At 37.3% G+C, this 17,163-nt stretch overlaps 1 protein-coding gene across 2 annotated transcripts; it reads left to right on the plus strand.

Annotated features, from left to right (window-relative positions):
• Positions 1-640: 640 nt before the first annotated feature.
• PS1 (Presenilin-1) lies at positions 641-3,804 on the plus strand. Of its 2 annotated transcripts, none has more exons than XM_089804141.1 (2): positions 641-1,002; positions 1,603-3,804. In XM_089804141.1, exons 1-2 carry the CDS (start codon positions 931-933, stop codon positions 3,103-3,105), a joined length of 1,575 nt encoding a protein of 524 aa, XP_089660267.1. In that variant the 5' UTR covers positions 641-930; the 3' UTR covers positions 3,106-3,804. The 2 variants fall into 2 exon arrangements, with proteins under 2 accessions (XP_089660267.1, XP_089660268.1); XM_089804142.1 differs by having other exon boundaries at positions 721-1,002; positions 1,375-3,804.
• Positions 3,805-17,163: the final 13,359 nt, after the last annotated feature.

Consider the following 17,163-nt stretch of genomic DNA (forward strand, 5'->3'; position numbering starts at 1 on the left):
TAAACTAAATGATAAATTGTTTAAATAAAAAATATTAATAATAATAAATGATATAATTTATAAATTGTAACACTTATCAATTATACATATTACAAACACTAGTATAAAATATAATTAAAAAATAATATTGTTTAATTTATTTTTATAAAAGTAAAATAATAGTAATAATATAATTATTTTTATTAAAAAATCAAAGTTTTAAAAAAAATTAGAAATTCAAAATATAACATATTGAAATTATATTGCTACTTAGAATTAACATTGATTAGACATATTGTGTGAGGTGGAAGATAAAATGATTAAAAAAATAAATTTTTTTTATCACCTTGTCATAAATGTGGAAAAGATAAAGTTGTAATTAATGCATACATGAAGTCGTTATTTGTTAGAAGAAAATTAATTTTTTTCTTCACTTGAAATTTCATATAATCTTTTAAATTCTTTGGTTTGATTGGTTAGTGTTAATGTAGCATGACATGAATGCATAAGTATTCCTACCATGGGCAGCAATAAGAGATGTAGTTGATTTAGAAGTTGACCATTTAAAGGAACATGATTGGATACAATACATTCCCAAAACTTTTTCCACTTTACGTAAGTCAAAAACATTTATATACATTGAAAATACAAACATTCTGGTGAAGAATTCACCAATGGTCCTGACCTTAGATGGGGTCCACCTCTGCCTATGACCTGCCTTGCATAGGTAATCGAAATTTCGATCCCACAAGATCAAGGAGTTCAAAACCCAGAAAAAGCATTTCTGAAGAACCAAAAATCTTATTTCGATTTGGTCTTCTCCTCGAGATTCCAACATGACAAAGGGAGGACCGTATCAGGGCTCCTTTAGATGATTCAACATCTCTGATCTTATTATCTAGTTGGATACATGATTTCGGTGGACTTTTAAGCAGGAAAGGGCTTATTTACATGTTTCAGCAAGGTTGGAACAGATTTTTGAAAGCATGTTCAGAAATTTCAGCAGGGTCTTCGGTGGTTAAGGTGTGTTCAATCGTTTGCCCTGCGTTGTGTTTATAACTAATATTGAAATTGCAAATCAATATTCTTTTACTTAACACACACTTGTTTTTTAATGTCAAATTTGATCGTTTTACCCTCCAAATTCTGTCAGCCAATGGGTATGGTATGGGACAACTTTTAATGACCTCTAGGCCAAAATGTCCGCTTGGGCCTGTCAAAGCTTGTTGAGAAGATTGTTTTAAGATCGCCTTTTGCAAATATCTGTAACTTTGTTGACGAGTGCATTCAATGGAAAATGTTTTTAAGTTAGTCTTTCTGCTGGTCCCATGTTGGGTTTAATGGATGTTGATGTGAACTAGTTCTTATCTTTGCAATCATTAATTTCTTTTTCAGGCTGTTTACATTATGCTACTAGGTGGGATGCTTTGAAGAAATACCCTTTTGTATTTCTTCATCAGATTTGATAGTTTTGCCCTTAACAATTACCTTACAATAAAAAATATATGGAATACCCGGAACAATTTATTAAAAAAGGAGGGTTTGTTTTGATAGAATCACATTGCAATGCGCTGAAGAATTCATAAAAAAATAACGGGTTCTTTTCATAAAATCGCATTACAGCTGCTCAAAAGAAACTGCAAAGCTCACGGAATGGATGACAGCATTCTGGAAATTGTGGGGGCAGAAATAATAGGAATAACGGTCCCTGTATCAATATGCATGTTACTGGTTGTCCTTTTAGTCCGCAGCATCAATCCTCAAGGGGAGTCAGCTTCTTCTATACAGACTGCAGCTACTCTTGTCTACCAGGAGAACTCCTCCGATTCCACCACAGAAAAAATTGAAGGGGCTCTACTGAATGCTGCAGTATTTGTTGCCCTCATAACTGCTGTCACATTCCTTCTTGTATTGCTTTATTACTACAGATGTATGAGGTTTCTCAAGGGTTATATGTGTTTCTCTGCATTTTTGGTCCTGGCTTATATGGGAGGATCAATCTTTATTAAAATAATCCAGTCCTGGTCGATACCTATTGATATCATCTCGTTCTCCATCTTTCTGTTCAATTTCACTGTAGTTGGGGTGCTTGCAGTTTTTGGTGGGGGGATTCCTATTGTTATCACACAGAGTTATATGGTGATGTTGGGCATATCTGTGGCTTATTGGTTCAGTATGCTTCCTGAATGGACTACTTGGGTGCTCTTAGTAGCTTTGGCAGTTTATGATTTGGTTGCTGTTTTGGCTCCAGGCGGTCCTCTTAATTTGCTTGTAGATCTTGCTTCAAAAAGAGATGAACAACTTCCTGCTTTGATTTATGAGGCCCAGCCAGCTGTTGTTTGCCGAAACAGACCTAGCAGTGCTCATAACCATGGCTCTGTTCGATCTAGCTTGCATTTCTCTGGGCGGCAAGAACAATTTTCAACAAGATATGGCAGTTCAGAAACTTCGTTAACACCATCCATGGAACTTCAACCCTGGAACTCTTCATCTCAGACAAGTCATACACAAACCCCCACCCAAGAAACAACAGTGAGTGATACTCTCAATCGGGAAACTGGAAACTCTGAGGCATTATCATTACTGAGCAATGTACATCAAGGTATCTCCTCATCATCCGAGTATCAATTTGATAATGAATTTTCAGTGGTGCCTGTTAATGGAATTTCATTTCGAGAAATTTCTCCTGCTGAAGAGACCTCTGATCGGGGAAACAACATGATTGATGAAGAATCCAGGCCTTTGGTTAACCATAGAAATGGATCTGGAGTAATGACGGAAAGTGGTTCTGCAGATGACTTGGATATGACTGGAGCAACAACAGGAGGAGCAGAGGAAAGAGTGCTAATTTCTGCTTCAAGAGGCATTAAGTTAGGTCTAGGAGATTTTGTGTTTTACAGTGTTCTTGTTGGAAGAGCTGCCATGTATGATTTGCTTACAGTTTATGCTTGCTATCTAGCTATAATTTCTGGGCTTGGATGTACGCTTGGGCTTTTGGCTGTTTATCGGCGTGCTCTTCCTGCTCTTCCCATCTCAATTTCACTTGGGGTTATTTTTTACTTTCTTACTCGTCTACTTATGGAGCCTCTAGTGGTTGGACTTTCTACAAATCTTGTGATGTTTTGATGTATTTTACAGCAAGAAGAAGGAGCTGAGCTTGTGAAGCAGCAGAATAGATTAAGCTCATTTGACGAGTTTTGCCAGAGCTGATCCATATTATTTTTAAGTTTTACCATCCGTTTCTCCGCTGTCTTTGTATGTCCTTGCAAGCTTGGACTATACTTCCTATAATGTTTTCTGCTGGACTTATACTCAGCAACAAGTTATATGCCAAAGTTTGATAATGTCAGTACACAGAGGGGTTAGAGTTCTATGCTCCTTATCAAGTAAACAGACATGGAGAGAAACAAGTTGCCCTAATACAATGAAGAGAAGGGAGTAAAAGGTCAGCTGCAACATTGATATACGAAAGCATCTCCAGGATATCATTCCCAAAGAATAGCAAGTGTGATGACTTTAACTGTTGATTTTACGAAACTACAGGTATCTTGTTGGCACTATCTCATATTGACTATTATTACCAGCAAGTATTTAATGCCGTGGGCAAATATGATGATTTTAATTTTTAACAGCTGCTACAGAAGCTTAAAATTACTAGCAAGATTTTTCAAAATTGTCTTTAATTCTAATCCATTTGGCACGTGCAAGGTTAGAAGAATATGCCTATGTTGCACTTTTGAAGATGTACCTATCAATATTTACCAAAATTGTGCAAGAAAAAATAAATTGAGAAAAATGAGGAAGCTTGTTGATTTTTTCATAAAATTTGTGATTTCATATAAAAGGTGGGTAGATATTTAGGATATAATAAATTTTCATTGATCAAAGCATATTTATCTTGATAAAAAATCAATAATATTATTACCCTTCGGCAGATGTTTGCTGTGTGTGTCTGTCATAAGGGCTGCATTGTCTATACTATTCCTTTTTTAGTAGTATTACACTATAAACAAAATGAATAAATTTGTGAATCAGTGCACATGATAAATGCTGCAATGAACAGACATTATACGATATAAATCTAGTTGAGAACTGCATATTGTGAAAAAGAAAGTTTATTTGTTGCTGAAATGAAACCAACTGTATGTTAGGCCACCTTGAAAGGGTAAAAACAAAATGTTTTCATGACCTCTCCAGTGTATAATTATATGATATTCAGCTTCAACTCTGATGCATACAATGAAGATTATGATGCAACGTACAAATTTACTGCATTAACCTTACCTAATTCTGATTTGATGAGGCCAAAGTCATATCTGTACAACATAATCAAATAATTCAGTTAGAAAATGAAATGACTACAAATCTGGCTTCACAAATGTGTACTTTCTGCCAAGCAAAATGTGGTAAATCACGTGTGAAGAAAATGCTAGCAATTACCAAAGGTTCAACGGAAGAGATCCTATATTTAATTTTCAGAGGAACTTTTTCTTGGCATTTCTTTGTTTTTGCAGATTACCAACATTATAATTTCACAGAATGCCATAATTAGAGATTCTAAACGAGGAGGGATGATGTGCATTGTGTTCATTTCCTGCCAAACATTGTGAGTTTTGACTGGTTAATTTCTTTGCTCTGCAACTGTATGGAGATTATGGGGGGCCAGCACAGGAGAAGGGAATTGTCGACTTGCGAAAAATGGAAAAGGAGGACGGGAGAGAGGGGGATTAACCACCTTCGTGGAGAGACTCCATGGAGGGAATCCGCAAGTCACCCAGCTTTTCCTGAGGAAATGGAATGAAGGAACACTGAATGTTGGTGGCCAGAATTTCACCATCACTGAAGAACTCATTTCCAAGGTGACTGGTATTCTGATAGTGGGTCGAAAATTCTATAGAGACTGGAAATTTTCGGATGTGGCCATCAAAGAGTTTCATAAGGAGCCTAGTGAGAGCGAGGCCCTGTTTAAACAAGAAGCTAAAACCTACTACCAGCCTAAGTGCATGTAATAACCCCAACAGGTTATAACTTTGTCAAACACAAATTCTTCTCTAATTCACTTGTTTGATATTTCGTCAAACACTTTGCAAGCAAGAGATATATTGCATATCTAAATTCTGATTGCTTTCTAAATGCCAAACTTTAATAAATATGCTTGCATAGAACACACCAAACATCTAACAATGAAGATGCAAATGTTTTTGTATAACACTGATTACAAATAGGAAAATATGCATCTACATCAATAAGTCATTAGGGCAACAAATTCTGATATAAAACTTTGATATAAATCAGATTACAACAGATTTTACAAACCCTACCAATGCCCTAAATATCTACTTTCAAACAATGCAAAATGTAGTAGATAAAAACTCGGAATTGCTCAAAAAATATGAATTTTCCTGTAGCAAATCACTATAGCAAGTTATTGTAGCAAATCAATGTAGCAGTGGTATTGTAGCAAAGTTACTGTAGCAAGTTACTATAGTAGTGGTTTGTAGCGAAGTTACTGTAGCAATATCCAACTTATTCCTTACTCCACAAGTCTGGCCCTAGGCCACAAATTTGGCACAATGAAAAGATTGATTTGTCTTCTCCAACAGTCGCAACCCTTCAAAAGATATTTCACCACCTTAGTTATGCAAATCAATGGGAGTGTTCATTCCCAACGATCAATGTAGCAACTACAAAAATCCTTGGCTCCACAAGTTATCTAGAAGAGTAGATGACAACACATTTGATGCTCAACAATGAAGTTGCCCTCCCTATTTATTCTTTTCCTGTAGTAGATGGACCTCCTTTTAGAAGAAATAAAATAATATTAAATTCCTCCTTCTAGAAGATTCTTTTAATTAATTTATTTAACTTTAGTCACTTTTAATTAAATTAATTAAATATAATGTCACCTTTTAATTTAAATTTATTTAATGACTTTATAAGAAATTATTTTAATCAATTTCTCCATATTTCTCCACTTTGCCTTTGGAGAATGTAAAGGCTAAGAACTCCACAGAGATGCTAAAAAGATGGGGACATTACAGTCCACCCCTCTTGAAATAGCTTGTCCCCAAGCAATCTCAACTCTAGATGTTGCAAAATTTCTTCATTCTCCCAAGTGGCATCCTCTACTGGCAAGTCCTTCCACTTCACCAAGTACTCCCTGATAGTACGTCTCTTCAAATTCCTCTCCCTGGACTCAATGATAGCCTCTGGTACTAAAACCAATTTCCCCTCATTGTCCAAGGGTGGAAGCATTGCAAAGGAACAATTTGGTGTCCTAACGCCTTTTTGAGATGTGACACGTGAAAAACATTATGGACTCTGCTATCTGCCGGCAAATCCAACTCGTAAGCCACCTCTCCAACTCTTCTGATCATCCTAAAAGGCCCATAATAATGTGACTTAAGTTTTTTGGCACCACTCTTCTTGAGAGTGCATTGGTGGTAAGGTTGCAGCATCAACTATACCATATCACCTACCTCAAAAGTCCGCTTAGTCCTCTTCTGATCAGCATACTGCTTCTGTTGATTTTGATTCTGTGCCTTGGTGATATTATCCTTAAGAGCCTTCATAATGTCCTGGCTCTCCTATAATAAGTCTCCAGCACTTGGCACTCTACTATTTGATAGCAACAAATCCATGAAACTGGGTGCCTCATATCCATATAATGCCATGAATGGTGACGTCTGGATAGACATGTGATAAGTGGAATTATAACAATATTCATATAGATATATACACTTAACCCAAGCCTTTTGTTGCCCTGCTATGTAATTAATGAGGTATCCCTCCACCCATTGGTTCACTATCTTTGTTTGACCATCTGTTTGGGGGTGGTAGCTAGTACTCAGAGTGAGCTCTGTCCCACACAATCTAAACAACTCTTGCTAGAAGTGACTCATAAACCTGCTATCCATGTCGCTGACAATGCTTTGAGGTAAACCATGCAACCTAAATACCTCTCTGAAGAATAAATCTGCCACTTGTGTAGCAGTGTATGTGGTGTTGATTGGGAAGAAGTGGGCAAACTTTGTAAGCCAATGAACAACATATATATAGTCTCTACCTTGGGCTGTCAGCAGTCCTATGATGAAGTCCATGGATCAGAATCCACTTCTTGTCAGGAATCAGAAGTGGCTTAAGTAAGTCGGCTGGGTAAGAGTTCTCCTGTTTATTCTGTTGGCAAGTAGGACACTCTCTAACATACTGCAACACCTCATCTTTGAGCCCTTCCCAAGAAAAACACTCATGAATCTTTTGGTAGGTTTTGTAAAAACTTGGATGTCCTGCCATAGTTGAGTCATGATGAACTCTCAACACCATCCTCTTCACCTCTAACCCTGGCACCAACTAAATGTGCCCTTTGCAAATGATGATCTCATTCACAAGGGTGAAATCACTATTCTAGATCGATCCATCTATGAATCCCGAAGCCCATGTATCCTTTGCATACTTTGCAAGGATCAAATGTCTCCAATCCTCTAATATATCGGTCATCAAGCTCAAGTGGGGTCTTCATGACAAGGCAACTGCTACTACATTCTGTGTCCCCTTGAAATAGGTAATATCAAAATCATATGCTTGTAATTTACTTACCCATTTCTGTTGCCTGTCATTAAGATCGCGCTACCCCTTGGAGATGTTTCAGGCTATTGTGGTTGGTTTTTATGCTAAATTTGCTACCCACTAAATACTGTCTGGATTTGGCCAAAGCATGCATTATGGCCAACATTTCCTTATCATAAATGCTGAAGCTCCTCTCAGGTCCCCTGAGCTTCCTACTCTCATAAGCAATCGGGTGTTTTTCCTACATAAGCACTGCTCCAACACCTTCGCTAGATGCATCACAGTGCAACTCAAAAGGTTTGTTAAAATCTGGTAATGCTAGCATTGGACAAGAAGTCATCAACTCCTTGAATTTGTCAAAACACTCCTGTGCCTCAAGAGTCCATAGGAAAGCCCCCGTTCTCATCAAGTTCGTTAAGGGTTCTGCATGCTTGGAATATTCACTAACAAACCTCCTGTAGAACCCACACAACCCCAAAAATCGTCTCAACTGTGTCAAGTTTGTTGGAGCAGGTTACTCAATAATAGCACGAATCTTTTCAAGATCCATGCGTACTCCCTGAGCACTGATAATGTGACCTAGATATAATAACTCTGATAATCCCAAATCACACTTTGATTCTGTTGCATAGAAAGACTCTCTGCTCAAAATGCTCAATACAATGTCTTAAGTGTTGCACATGCCCATCCCATGTCCTACTATACACCAAGATGTCATCAAAGAAGACTAACACAAGTTTCTTCAACTGATGCTGAAGAACCCTATTCATTGTGGACTGAAAAGTAACTGGAGCATTAGTTAGCCCAAATGGCATAACTACAAACTCAAAATGGCGTCAATGACACTTGAATGCCGTCTTCTCTATATCCTTCTCTTTGACTTGGATTTGATGATAGCCTGATCTCAAATCAATTTTGGAGAAGAAACATGCTCTATGTAACTCATCTAATAACTCATCAATCCGTGGGATGGGATACCTTTTTTTGATAGTCTTCTTGTTCAGGACCCTGTAATCTATGCACATCCTAAGAGTACCATCTATCTTCACCAAAACCACAAAAGAAGCGAAAGGAGACTTACTTGGTCTAATGTGCTTCATAGCAAGTAGTTCCTTGATGGTTTTCTCAATCTCATCCTTCAATCTCTTTGGATGCCTATAGGGTGTGATCATGATGGGTTTAGCACCCTCCTCTAAATAATATGCTCAATGCCTCTATTTGAAGGTCTATTCGGTGGTATTCACTGAAAATCTTGTAGTGCCTTGTTCTCAATTCCTGTATGTTTGGGTGATATTCTGATTTTTGCTGCTCCTGTGATGGCATTAAAGTGCAACGGGCTGCCCACTCAACTTGGTCAAGTCTCAACAAGCTCACCATGCATCTGCAAGACATCATCCTAAACCCACTGTTACGAATGACCTTTAAGTATATGGGTCTTCCCTTCTGATCGAAACCTCATTTCCATATCTCTCAAGTTGAGAGTGAATTCCCCTATATCATGTATCCAAGTCATGCCAAGAACTAAACATGTATCACCCATGTTAACAACATAAAAATCTGCTTTGAAATCAAAGTTGTTGATCTTTAGGGGTAGATTTATAATCTTCCTGTCACATTTGAAGATGTAGCCATCAACTACCTCACTCTCAGACCCTCAAACTGCTCTGTCTGTATTCCACGCCTCTCAATCAATCTGGAATCAATAAAATTGTGAGTAGCACTTGTATCAAGCAAAATAATAACTCGCTGACCAGTCAATACCCCTCTCATCCTAAATGATCCCTCTTGTTGTACACTAGTGGGACGGGCCTCCTTAAGTCTACCATCAGTCTTCTCATCACCTATATCATCTGTGCCTTCCTTTTCTTCAATTGATTCCTCATTTTTAGAGTGCTGGTCTGAATTTTCAGAATTAGAATCCTCATAATAAGCCCACATAACCCTATTTGCTTTCCCCTTTGGTCTCAAAGGACAATCATAGTTCATGTCATAGGGTTCTTTACAATAAAAATAGAGTTTTTTCTTCCTTAAATCATTCAATGTCTCTTTATCCAAAGGAGCAAATGAGTTATCTTTATTTTCAACCTTTGTTTCATTCCTCTCAGGTTTGTAGAAGAATGATTTGTCTTTGCTAGACGATGCACTCTTTGACTGAAATTTACTGACTGGGGTTGCTTGTTTCATACTTCTAGCCTTAATCGCTTCTTGCAAGTTGAAGGGATCAAAGACTTTTACCCAACCCTTCAGTAGCTCAAATAATCCCTAAGTGAACAAACCAATCTTCTATCTGATATATCTGACTACGTAACAGATAGCGTTTGAAAATCATTAATGAAATACTCCAATCCGCTTGTCTATCTCAACTGTGCCAACTCCCCAAAGTAGACTTCTGGATCCTTTTTATCAAACCTCTACCAACCTGTCCACGAAGTCTTGATATGAAGTCATTTGGTTATGCTGAAGGGTAACCATCCCCTGGTACCACCAATCATGTGCAGCTCCCTCTAAATGTAGTGTGGCATATTTTATTGCCTCCACTTCTGTCATAGGTCTCAGTGCTAAGAAGGTATCAAGCTTGTGAATCCAAGCTTGCGCTGTCATTCTACTACTCCCATCAAATGTTGTCAAGGAAAGCTTCCTTATATATCGCTTTAATTCATTATCCTCGCCACGAAGTTTATTCTGTCTGACTGCACGGTAGTGTTCTCTTTTTTGGTTCACAAACCTCTCAAAGTTATTCTCTCCCGTACTTGCAGTGCCAACAATTCCCATTCATCAGTAGCAGTCATAAGGATATCTGCAAATGTCCTATCCTCAGCTTCCTTTGTTGGCTCTTGTATTGGTTCCTCTCTGACAAAGGTAGGACGTGTGGGCCTATCTGCTGTTCTAGAAAGAGTTCTATGAGCTCTAGGTGATCCCACTGCACTCTGTTATTTTTTGTTCTTGATTCCGTCTGTCTTGTGGGTTCATGCGCTCAACCATGGTGGTGAGTGCCTGCAAAGCCTGAGCCATCTGCTCTTGTCTTGTAACCATTACTCTGAAAAATTCCCTTGTTTCTTGATCCTCATTCCCATTGTCTCTTAGTGGGCTACGCTCTTGCTTGTCACCCATTGTGTCTGGCTGCCTGTCAAAATCTTATTCTTTGTCAAACAAAACTCACCTGCAAGTGTAAAATTTGTGAGATCCAACCCTAGGTGGCTGCATGTGATTGCTAAACCCTCAGATGGTAGGATTTAGCTCTGATACCAATGTAATAACCTCTGATACCAATGTAATAACCTCAACAAGTTATAACTTCGTCAAACACAAATTCTTCTCTAATTCACTTGTTTGACATTTCGTCAAACACTTTGCAAGCAAGAGATATATTGCATATCTAAATTCTGATTGCTTTCTAAATGCCAAACTTTAATAAATATGCTTGCAAAGAACACACCGAACATCTAACAATGAAGATGCAAATGTTTTTGTATAACACTGATTACAAATAGGAAAATATGCATGTACATCAATAAGTCATCAAGGCAACAAATTTTGATATAAAACTTTGATATAAATCAGATTACAGTAGATTTTACAAACCCTACCAATGCCCTAAATAGCCACTCTCAAACAATGCAAATTGTAGTAGATAAAAACTTGGAATTGCTCCAGAAATATGAATTTCCCTGTAGCAAATCACTGTAGTGATGAAACTGTAGCAGTGGTACTGTAGTAAGTTACCGTAGCAGTGTCACTATAGCAGTGATACTCTAGTAGCGGTACTGTAGCAATGTCCAACTTAATCCTTACTCCACAAATTTGGCCCTAGACCACAAATTTGCCACAATGAAAAGATTGATTTGTCTTCTCCAATAGTCACAACCCTTCAGAAGATATTTCACCAACTCAGTTATGCAAATCAATGGGAGTGTTCATTCCCAACGATCAATGTAGCAACTGCAGAAACCCTCGGCTCCACAAGTTATCTGGAAGAGTAGATGGCAACACATTTGATGCTCAACAATGAAGCTGCCCTCCCTATTTATTCTTTTCCTCCAATAGATGGACCTTCTTCTAGAGGAAATAAAATGATATTAAATTCCTCCTTCTAGAAGATTCTTTTAATTTATTTATTTAACTTTAGTCACTTTTAATTAAATTAATTAAATATAATGTCACCTTTTAATTTAAATTTATTTAATGACTTTATAAGAAATTAATTTAACCAATTTCTCTAGTTTGCCTTTAGAGAATGTAAAGGTTAAAAACTCCACCAAGATGCTAAAACATTACAGTGCATTAAGAAGCTCTGGAGGTTTGTTCTTCGCGCTATTGTGTATTATGTTTCATTGCATGGTAGATTTTCTAGGGTTTGTTTGCATCGTTTTGCCCCATTGAACCATTTCAAGCATGACATTAAGGTGTCCATTCCCTTTTATCTTTATTCTTCCATGAATGCAAGCAATAATGGTCTGAGGGAGAAAGTTTATTCCAACCCTTCTCTTCACGATGGTTTAATGCTATTTATTTACGAGTACATTAAAACTCACTTTGTTGGTAAGTTTCTTGAGATGAAGGGGGTGGAGGATGCAGCCGAGGACGTCTCGGAGGAATCTCAGGATTACGTTGACATGAAAAACAGTGAGGGCATGCATTTGAAGGACAAGAAGGAAGAGCCTAAGAATAAAGGCAAGGGGAAGGGCAATGTGGCTAAGACTCTAGTGAGAACCCCTGCTAAGAAGAAGCCCTCTCCACCCAAAAAGTAGACCAAAAAGGTTGTGGAGTTTGGTGATGATTACTTTGAGGTTGACAATGGCATGGAGACTGATATCGAAGAGATTGGGACTAGCACGAAGAAGCCTGGGAAGGGGAGTGATAGGAAGAAGAGGAAGATTGGTCAAACTAGGAATCATTTGAAGTCCTGTGCCTCTAAGAAACAAGTTGTCATTTCCTCTGATGAGTATGATGATGAGGGTGATGATATGGATACAAACATTGAGGATGAAGGTACCAGCAAAAAGCCGCTAAGGAAGAAGCAGAAAATTGAAAAAGGGAACACTGCGAATAGTAAAGGCTTGGATTCCTCTTTGAACCTTATTAAAGACCAATATGGGGAGGGTTCTCTTGTGGAGGAACCAAATGTGGGGGCTGACATTTCTCAATCTACTTAGCCTAACATCTCGGTCGAGGAACCTGCTGCCCCTGATAAGCCCAAGAAAATGGTTTGGAAGAACATGAACATGAACACGGTAAGGTTGGGCATAGCCAGGGAGAAAATTGACCTCATGGTTGAGGAAGCTGAACCTGGCAAAGTGGATCTTCAGGAGCTCATTGATCCCTCTCTTCTCATCCTTGGTGATAATAGAAAAGAGGAGAACATGGATGTTCTCAACAATGCCAGGAATAGTTTGCTTGATAATTTCATGTCAATTAAGTGGCTTTTCCATCAAATCATTGAGCTGAAGGACATGATGGGCACTGTGTAGGCTAAGGGTGTTGGCTGGCACAATCCTGAGGCTATGGATAAGGAGAACACCATTATGGGTGCTGTGATGGACATGGTGGCCTTCTACAGGATGGAAGCCAAGGTGCTGGAATTAGATAACAAGGTCAACAGCATTGAGAACATTTTGAAAAACAGCGCTGGTCAGAGCTATAACATTCTCAAAGCTTCCCATGAGCACATCAAAATCTTGATCAGAAAACTTGAAAGCTCTGCTGGGGAGAAGGCCATTGTTGCTGTTCCTGAGGACCAAGGTGCTGCTTCTGAGAACAAAGAGGGGACTGGGAGAAGGACCACGACTGATACTAGGAAGATGGCTGCAGCTGCCACTTCTGATATCAGCCAGATCAAGGAGGCTGCTGAGAAGATGGACAAGCTTGGGGAGCAGGCAGCAGAACTGATGAAGAAAATGGGTTAACTCCCCATGTTGTCCTTGTTCTTTCTGTTTATTCTGTGTTTCCTGTTTTAGTGGTTGCATTGCTGTCTTTTTGTTGCTGGCTTGTTCGCTTGTTGGCTCTGTCTCTCTTTCGTTCTGTTTTGTCTTGTGGGCATACTGGTTAATCTTTAAGATCTTTTGTTCAGGGTTTTAGGGACCCTTCAAAACCTGTTTTCTTAATCAAAAACATGAGGGATGGATGACGTCAGGATTCAAAAATGCAACTATAATGCTTGTTCGTAAGAGTTATAATCTTTTGAAAGAATAAATATCTGAATCTTAGAAAGGTTGTCAGTTCTTTACCTGACCTGGGAGTTTGAAAGAAATTGGCCAAAGTGCTTCATCGAGATATTATCCATGGTAGTAAGATGAATACACCGGTCAACTTAATGATGTTTTCATTGGAAGGTAATGCAGCTTAGAGATTTATCTGAGCTTATAGTGAACGCTTTGAAAAAAATTAAGAATTATTTCTGGTTTTCACCTCTACTCCAGTGTACTAAGATGTACACCAATAAAATTACTCTAGTGCACACTGGTAAATTAGTATACCAATAAGTAACTTGTGGTATAATAGTATACCGATAAAATTACTCCAGCAACCTCTGATGCATACCAATTACGATAATTGTGCAGGGCATGCTTACCAATAAAATTACTCTAATAGCCTCTTTTAATTCTGGTCTGAGAATGCAGAGGTCAGATCTGTACAACAAAAGCAAATAATTTAGTTGGAAAGCCATATAACAAATACTTTTGCTTCACAGACTTGTAGTTTCTATCAAACAATAGCTGTGGGTAAATGAGTTCCAAGAAAATCCTAGCAAACACTTCCTATTTTCAAATTTCAAAGGAACATTTTCAGGGAGTGTCTTGATTTTTACAGACTACTTACATTATCGTTTCCCAGGATGCTGTATATATTGAGTTTCTGTTAGGAGAAAATATGAGAGAGGCTGTCAATATTCAAAGAATGCTGTTATAATGGTTGTTCATGAAAACTGCAGTTTCTTAAGAGAATGACTCTATCTTTGAAAGCATGCCAGGGCCTTTACCTGACCTGAAAGTTTGAAAGAAATTGTTCAAATGAACTACAACAGACAGTCTATCCATAATGAAGGTGAATAAGCCGGTCAACCTAAGGATGTTTTCTTTGAAAGGTATGCAGCTTCCAGGAGAGATTGATCCGAAATTTTTAGTGAATGTTTCAAAGACATTTAAGAATGATTGCTGTTTCTCCTTAACTTCAGGATATTAAGCTAATGCAGCTTCCGGAAGAGATGTTTCCAAGAATTGAGTAGTTTAAACTTTAAAGAGATTTAATATTGATTTCTGATTCTCATTTTTGTTTCAACATGCTTACTTATTTACAGATAGCAATATGGCGATTTTGTTGAATTAATTTTTTGACATGAACTACTCTCAAAATCAATTTGTACTTGTATGCTTGAATTCAAAAATTATGTAGGCTACTTGGAACTTTGCTGGATTGAATCCTGAAACAACAGATATTTGAGGACTGAGGTTAATTTCTGGGAAAGTTTGTAATTCAATCAATTAAAATTACCATAAATTTGTTTCAGGAGTTTCATGCTGAAGTTGACTTACCTATCTCACTTCCAGACTTATCATTTATACATAGGAGTTGTTTGTGCTATTAATTGAAGTGTTGCTGTGTCTTCAGGTATTCTGATATAATTGATACAAGTACTCAAAAACATTGTTTTATATACAACCAGTAGACTAAATCAATGCTCGATGCTTTAGATATATTTGAAGTGAGCATTGTTTTCATATTTTCTGCAACGTGGGATTTGAACTATTTTGATAATTGATAGCCCTTTATATTATCAAACAATTCAAAACAGAACTATGCAAGGGAGATGATTCTACCATATTGATTGTGTAAACTTGACAAATCACTGAAGCATATTCAACTATTGTTGAACCTACTGTCACCTAAATGCAATAGAGCAAGTGAGAGCATAAACAAGTATATGTATATGTATCCTTTGAGATGTAAGGTGTAAATCTCAAATAGCTGGCAAGAAACAAAGAAATCATGTTAACAATTAATTTTCTCTTGCCCAATGCTTGAATAAATCCATACAATTGCGAGGAATCCATCCTCAGAAGCAGAAGATGCCAGTATGGAAATGCTCATGTTGGCATCAAGAGCATCGACAACTCTTCCACAGCCATGAGGACACTTCAATGATTATGTATAGTTGAGAAATAAAATAAACATAGTTTCAAGTATACTGCAACATTGTATACAATGATGAAACCATTGACAAATGACAACATGGATTTTTCCAAACTTGTTTGGGCCTTAAGAATCTACACCATGAAAAATAAAGGGGAATCTTAAATGGGAAATTTAGTAAATGATGCATTGCTAAATAGATTTGTCTTTGCAGATTTCATTGACTCGTTCAATGGGGAGAGACAAATGTTCCAATTAGTTCCTTTTCTTTTGAGAGCGGTCATTTCCTAATATAATGTATTTTTACTATAGTTTTTATGTACTTCTAACTTAAAAGTATGAAACACAGAAAAGAGAGAACTAAAGGAAAATGAATTATAGAACCTCAATGGCATATAGACTAATACCAGATGACATTTTACAACTTACTGCAAATTACAAGGAGGTTATATCACAAAATATATATTGATATGCAATATTGACATAGGAATGATTACAAATCTTATCACGTGAGAAGTCATGAGAAGATAAGCTACTTCAACACTTTCCAACCAAGATTATGATTGGGTTTTATCAACTGCATAGATTGTTTGAACAGATGACTAATGATTTCTTCAATTACATGAAGAGATGACCAATTGAACATATGAGAAACCAGTAATAATAATTCAGAAAGGCACAACATTCAGTTCAAATTTTTTATATTATTTTGGTGAGATTATAGAGACCTAAAAACCCTTCGTGACAAAGCATCAAAACAGAAGTCTTCAAAAAATCTCTCCTAATTTTTTGTATTTGAAGTTGCCTCATCTCAAGTCTTCCTTTACATTTGAAAATGGTCTTGTATTTATTGGCTTCTTTCTTATAGCTACTTCAATAACTGTTTGGTAACCATCCCATCTACTCTTTAGAAACATAACGGTTTTAAAATTAGTAAACCTTGGTTCAGGTTTTGATTGATTTTCTAGAAATAAGGACTGTTTTCCAACTTTTGGATACAACTAGTAACATAGTCTTTGAGTTATGGGGTTTGCTGAGGTACTTGTTCATTTTTGTCAGCACCATTTGCACTTATCTATCTCACCATCTGACCAATTGAGATAAAGCTCATATCTTCCCATTTTAAAAGAACATACCATTCAAAGGCTCTCCATAGAGATGAAACCTATCAAGTGTTGCAAAATGTCCATAGATTGGTACTTTGGTAAATGACAAAGAAATATCCGTCCTCAAAGAATCTGCCTGGAGATTCTAGAGTTTCCCTTTGAGTTGCCCAATCTCTGTCACAAAAATATCTCAACTGATGACTGAACCATGTCATCCTTATGAGTGTCAACTCATGTCCATATATTTGTCATTTTTTAATCTTTCTTTGCCTGGGCAGAGTTCAATTAAACACCTTGACAATTGTTTTTCTTGTTGTCATGTTGATTAATGGTGTGATTGAAACACCTCCATTGTGGCTTCTTAAATAATATTTTCTACCACATT

This window comes from Cupressus sempervirens, chromosome 10 (genome assembly GCF_028749045.1).
Source record: "Cupressus sempervirens isolate cs-2001-9-10 chromosome 10, ASM2874904v1, whole genome shotgun sequence".
Lineage (NCBI taxonomy): Eukaryota > Viridiplantae > Streptophyta > Pinopsida > Cupressales > Cupressaceae > Cupressus > Cupressus sempervirens.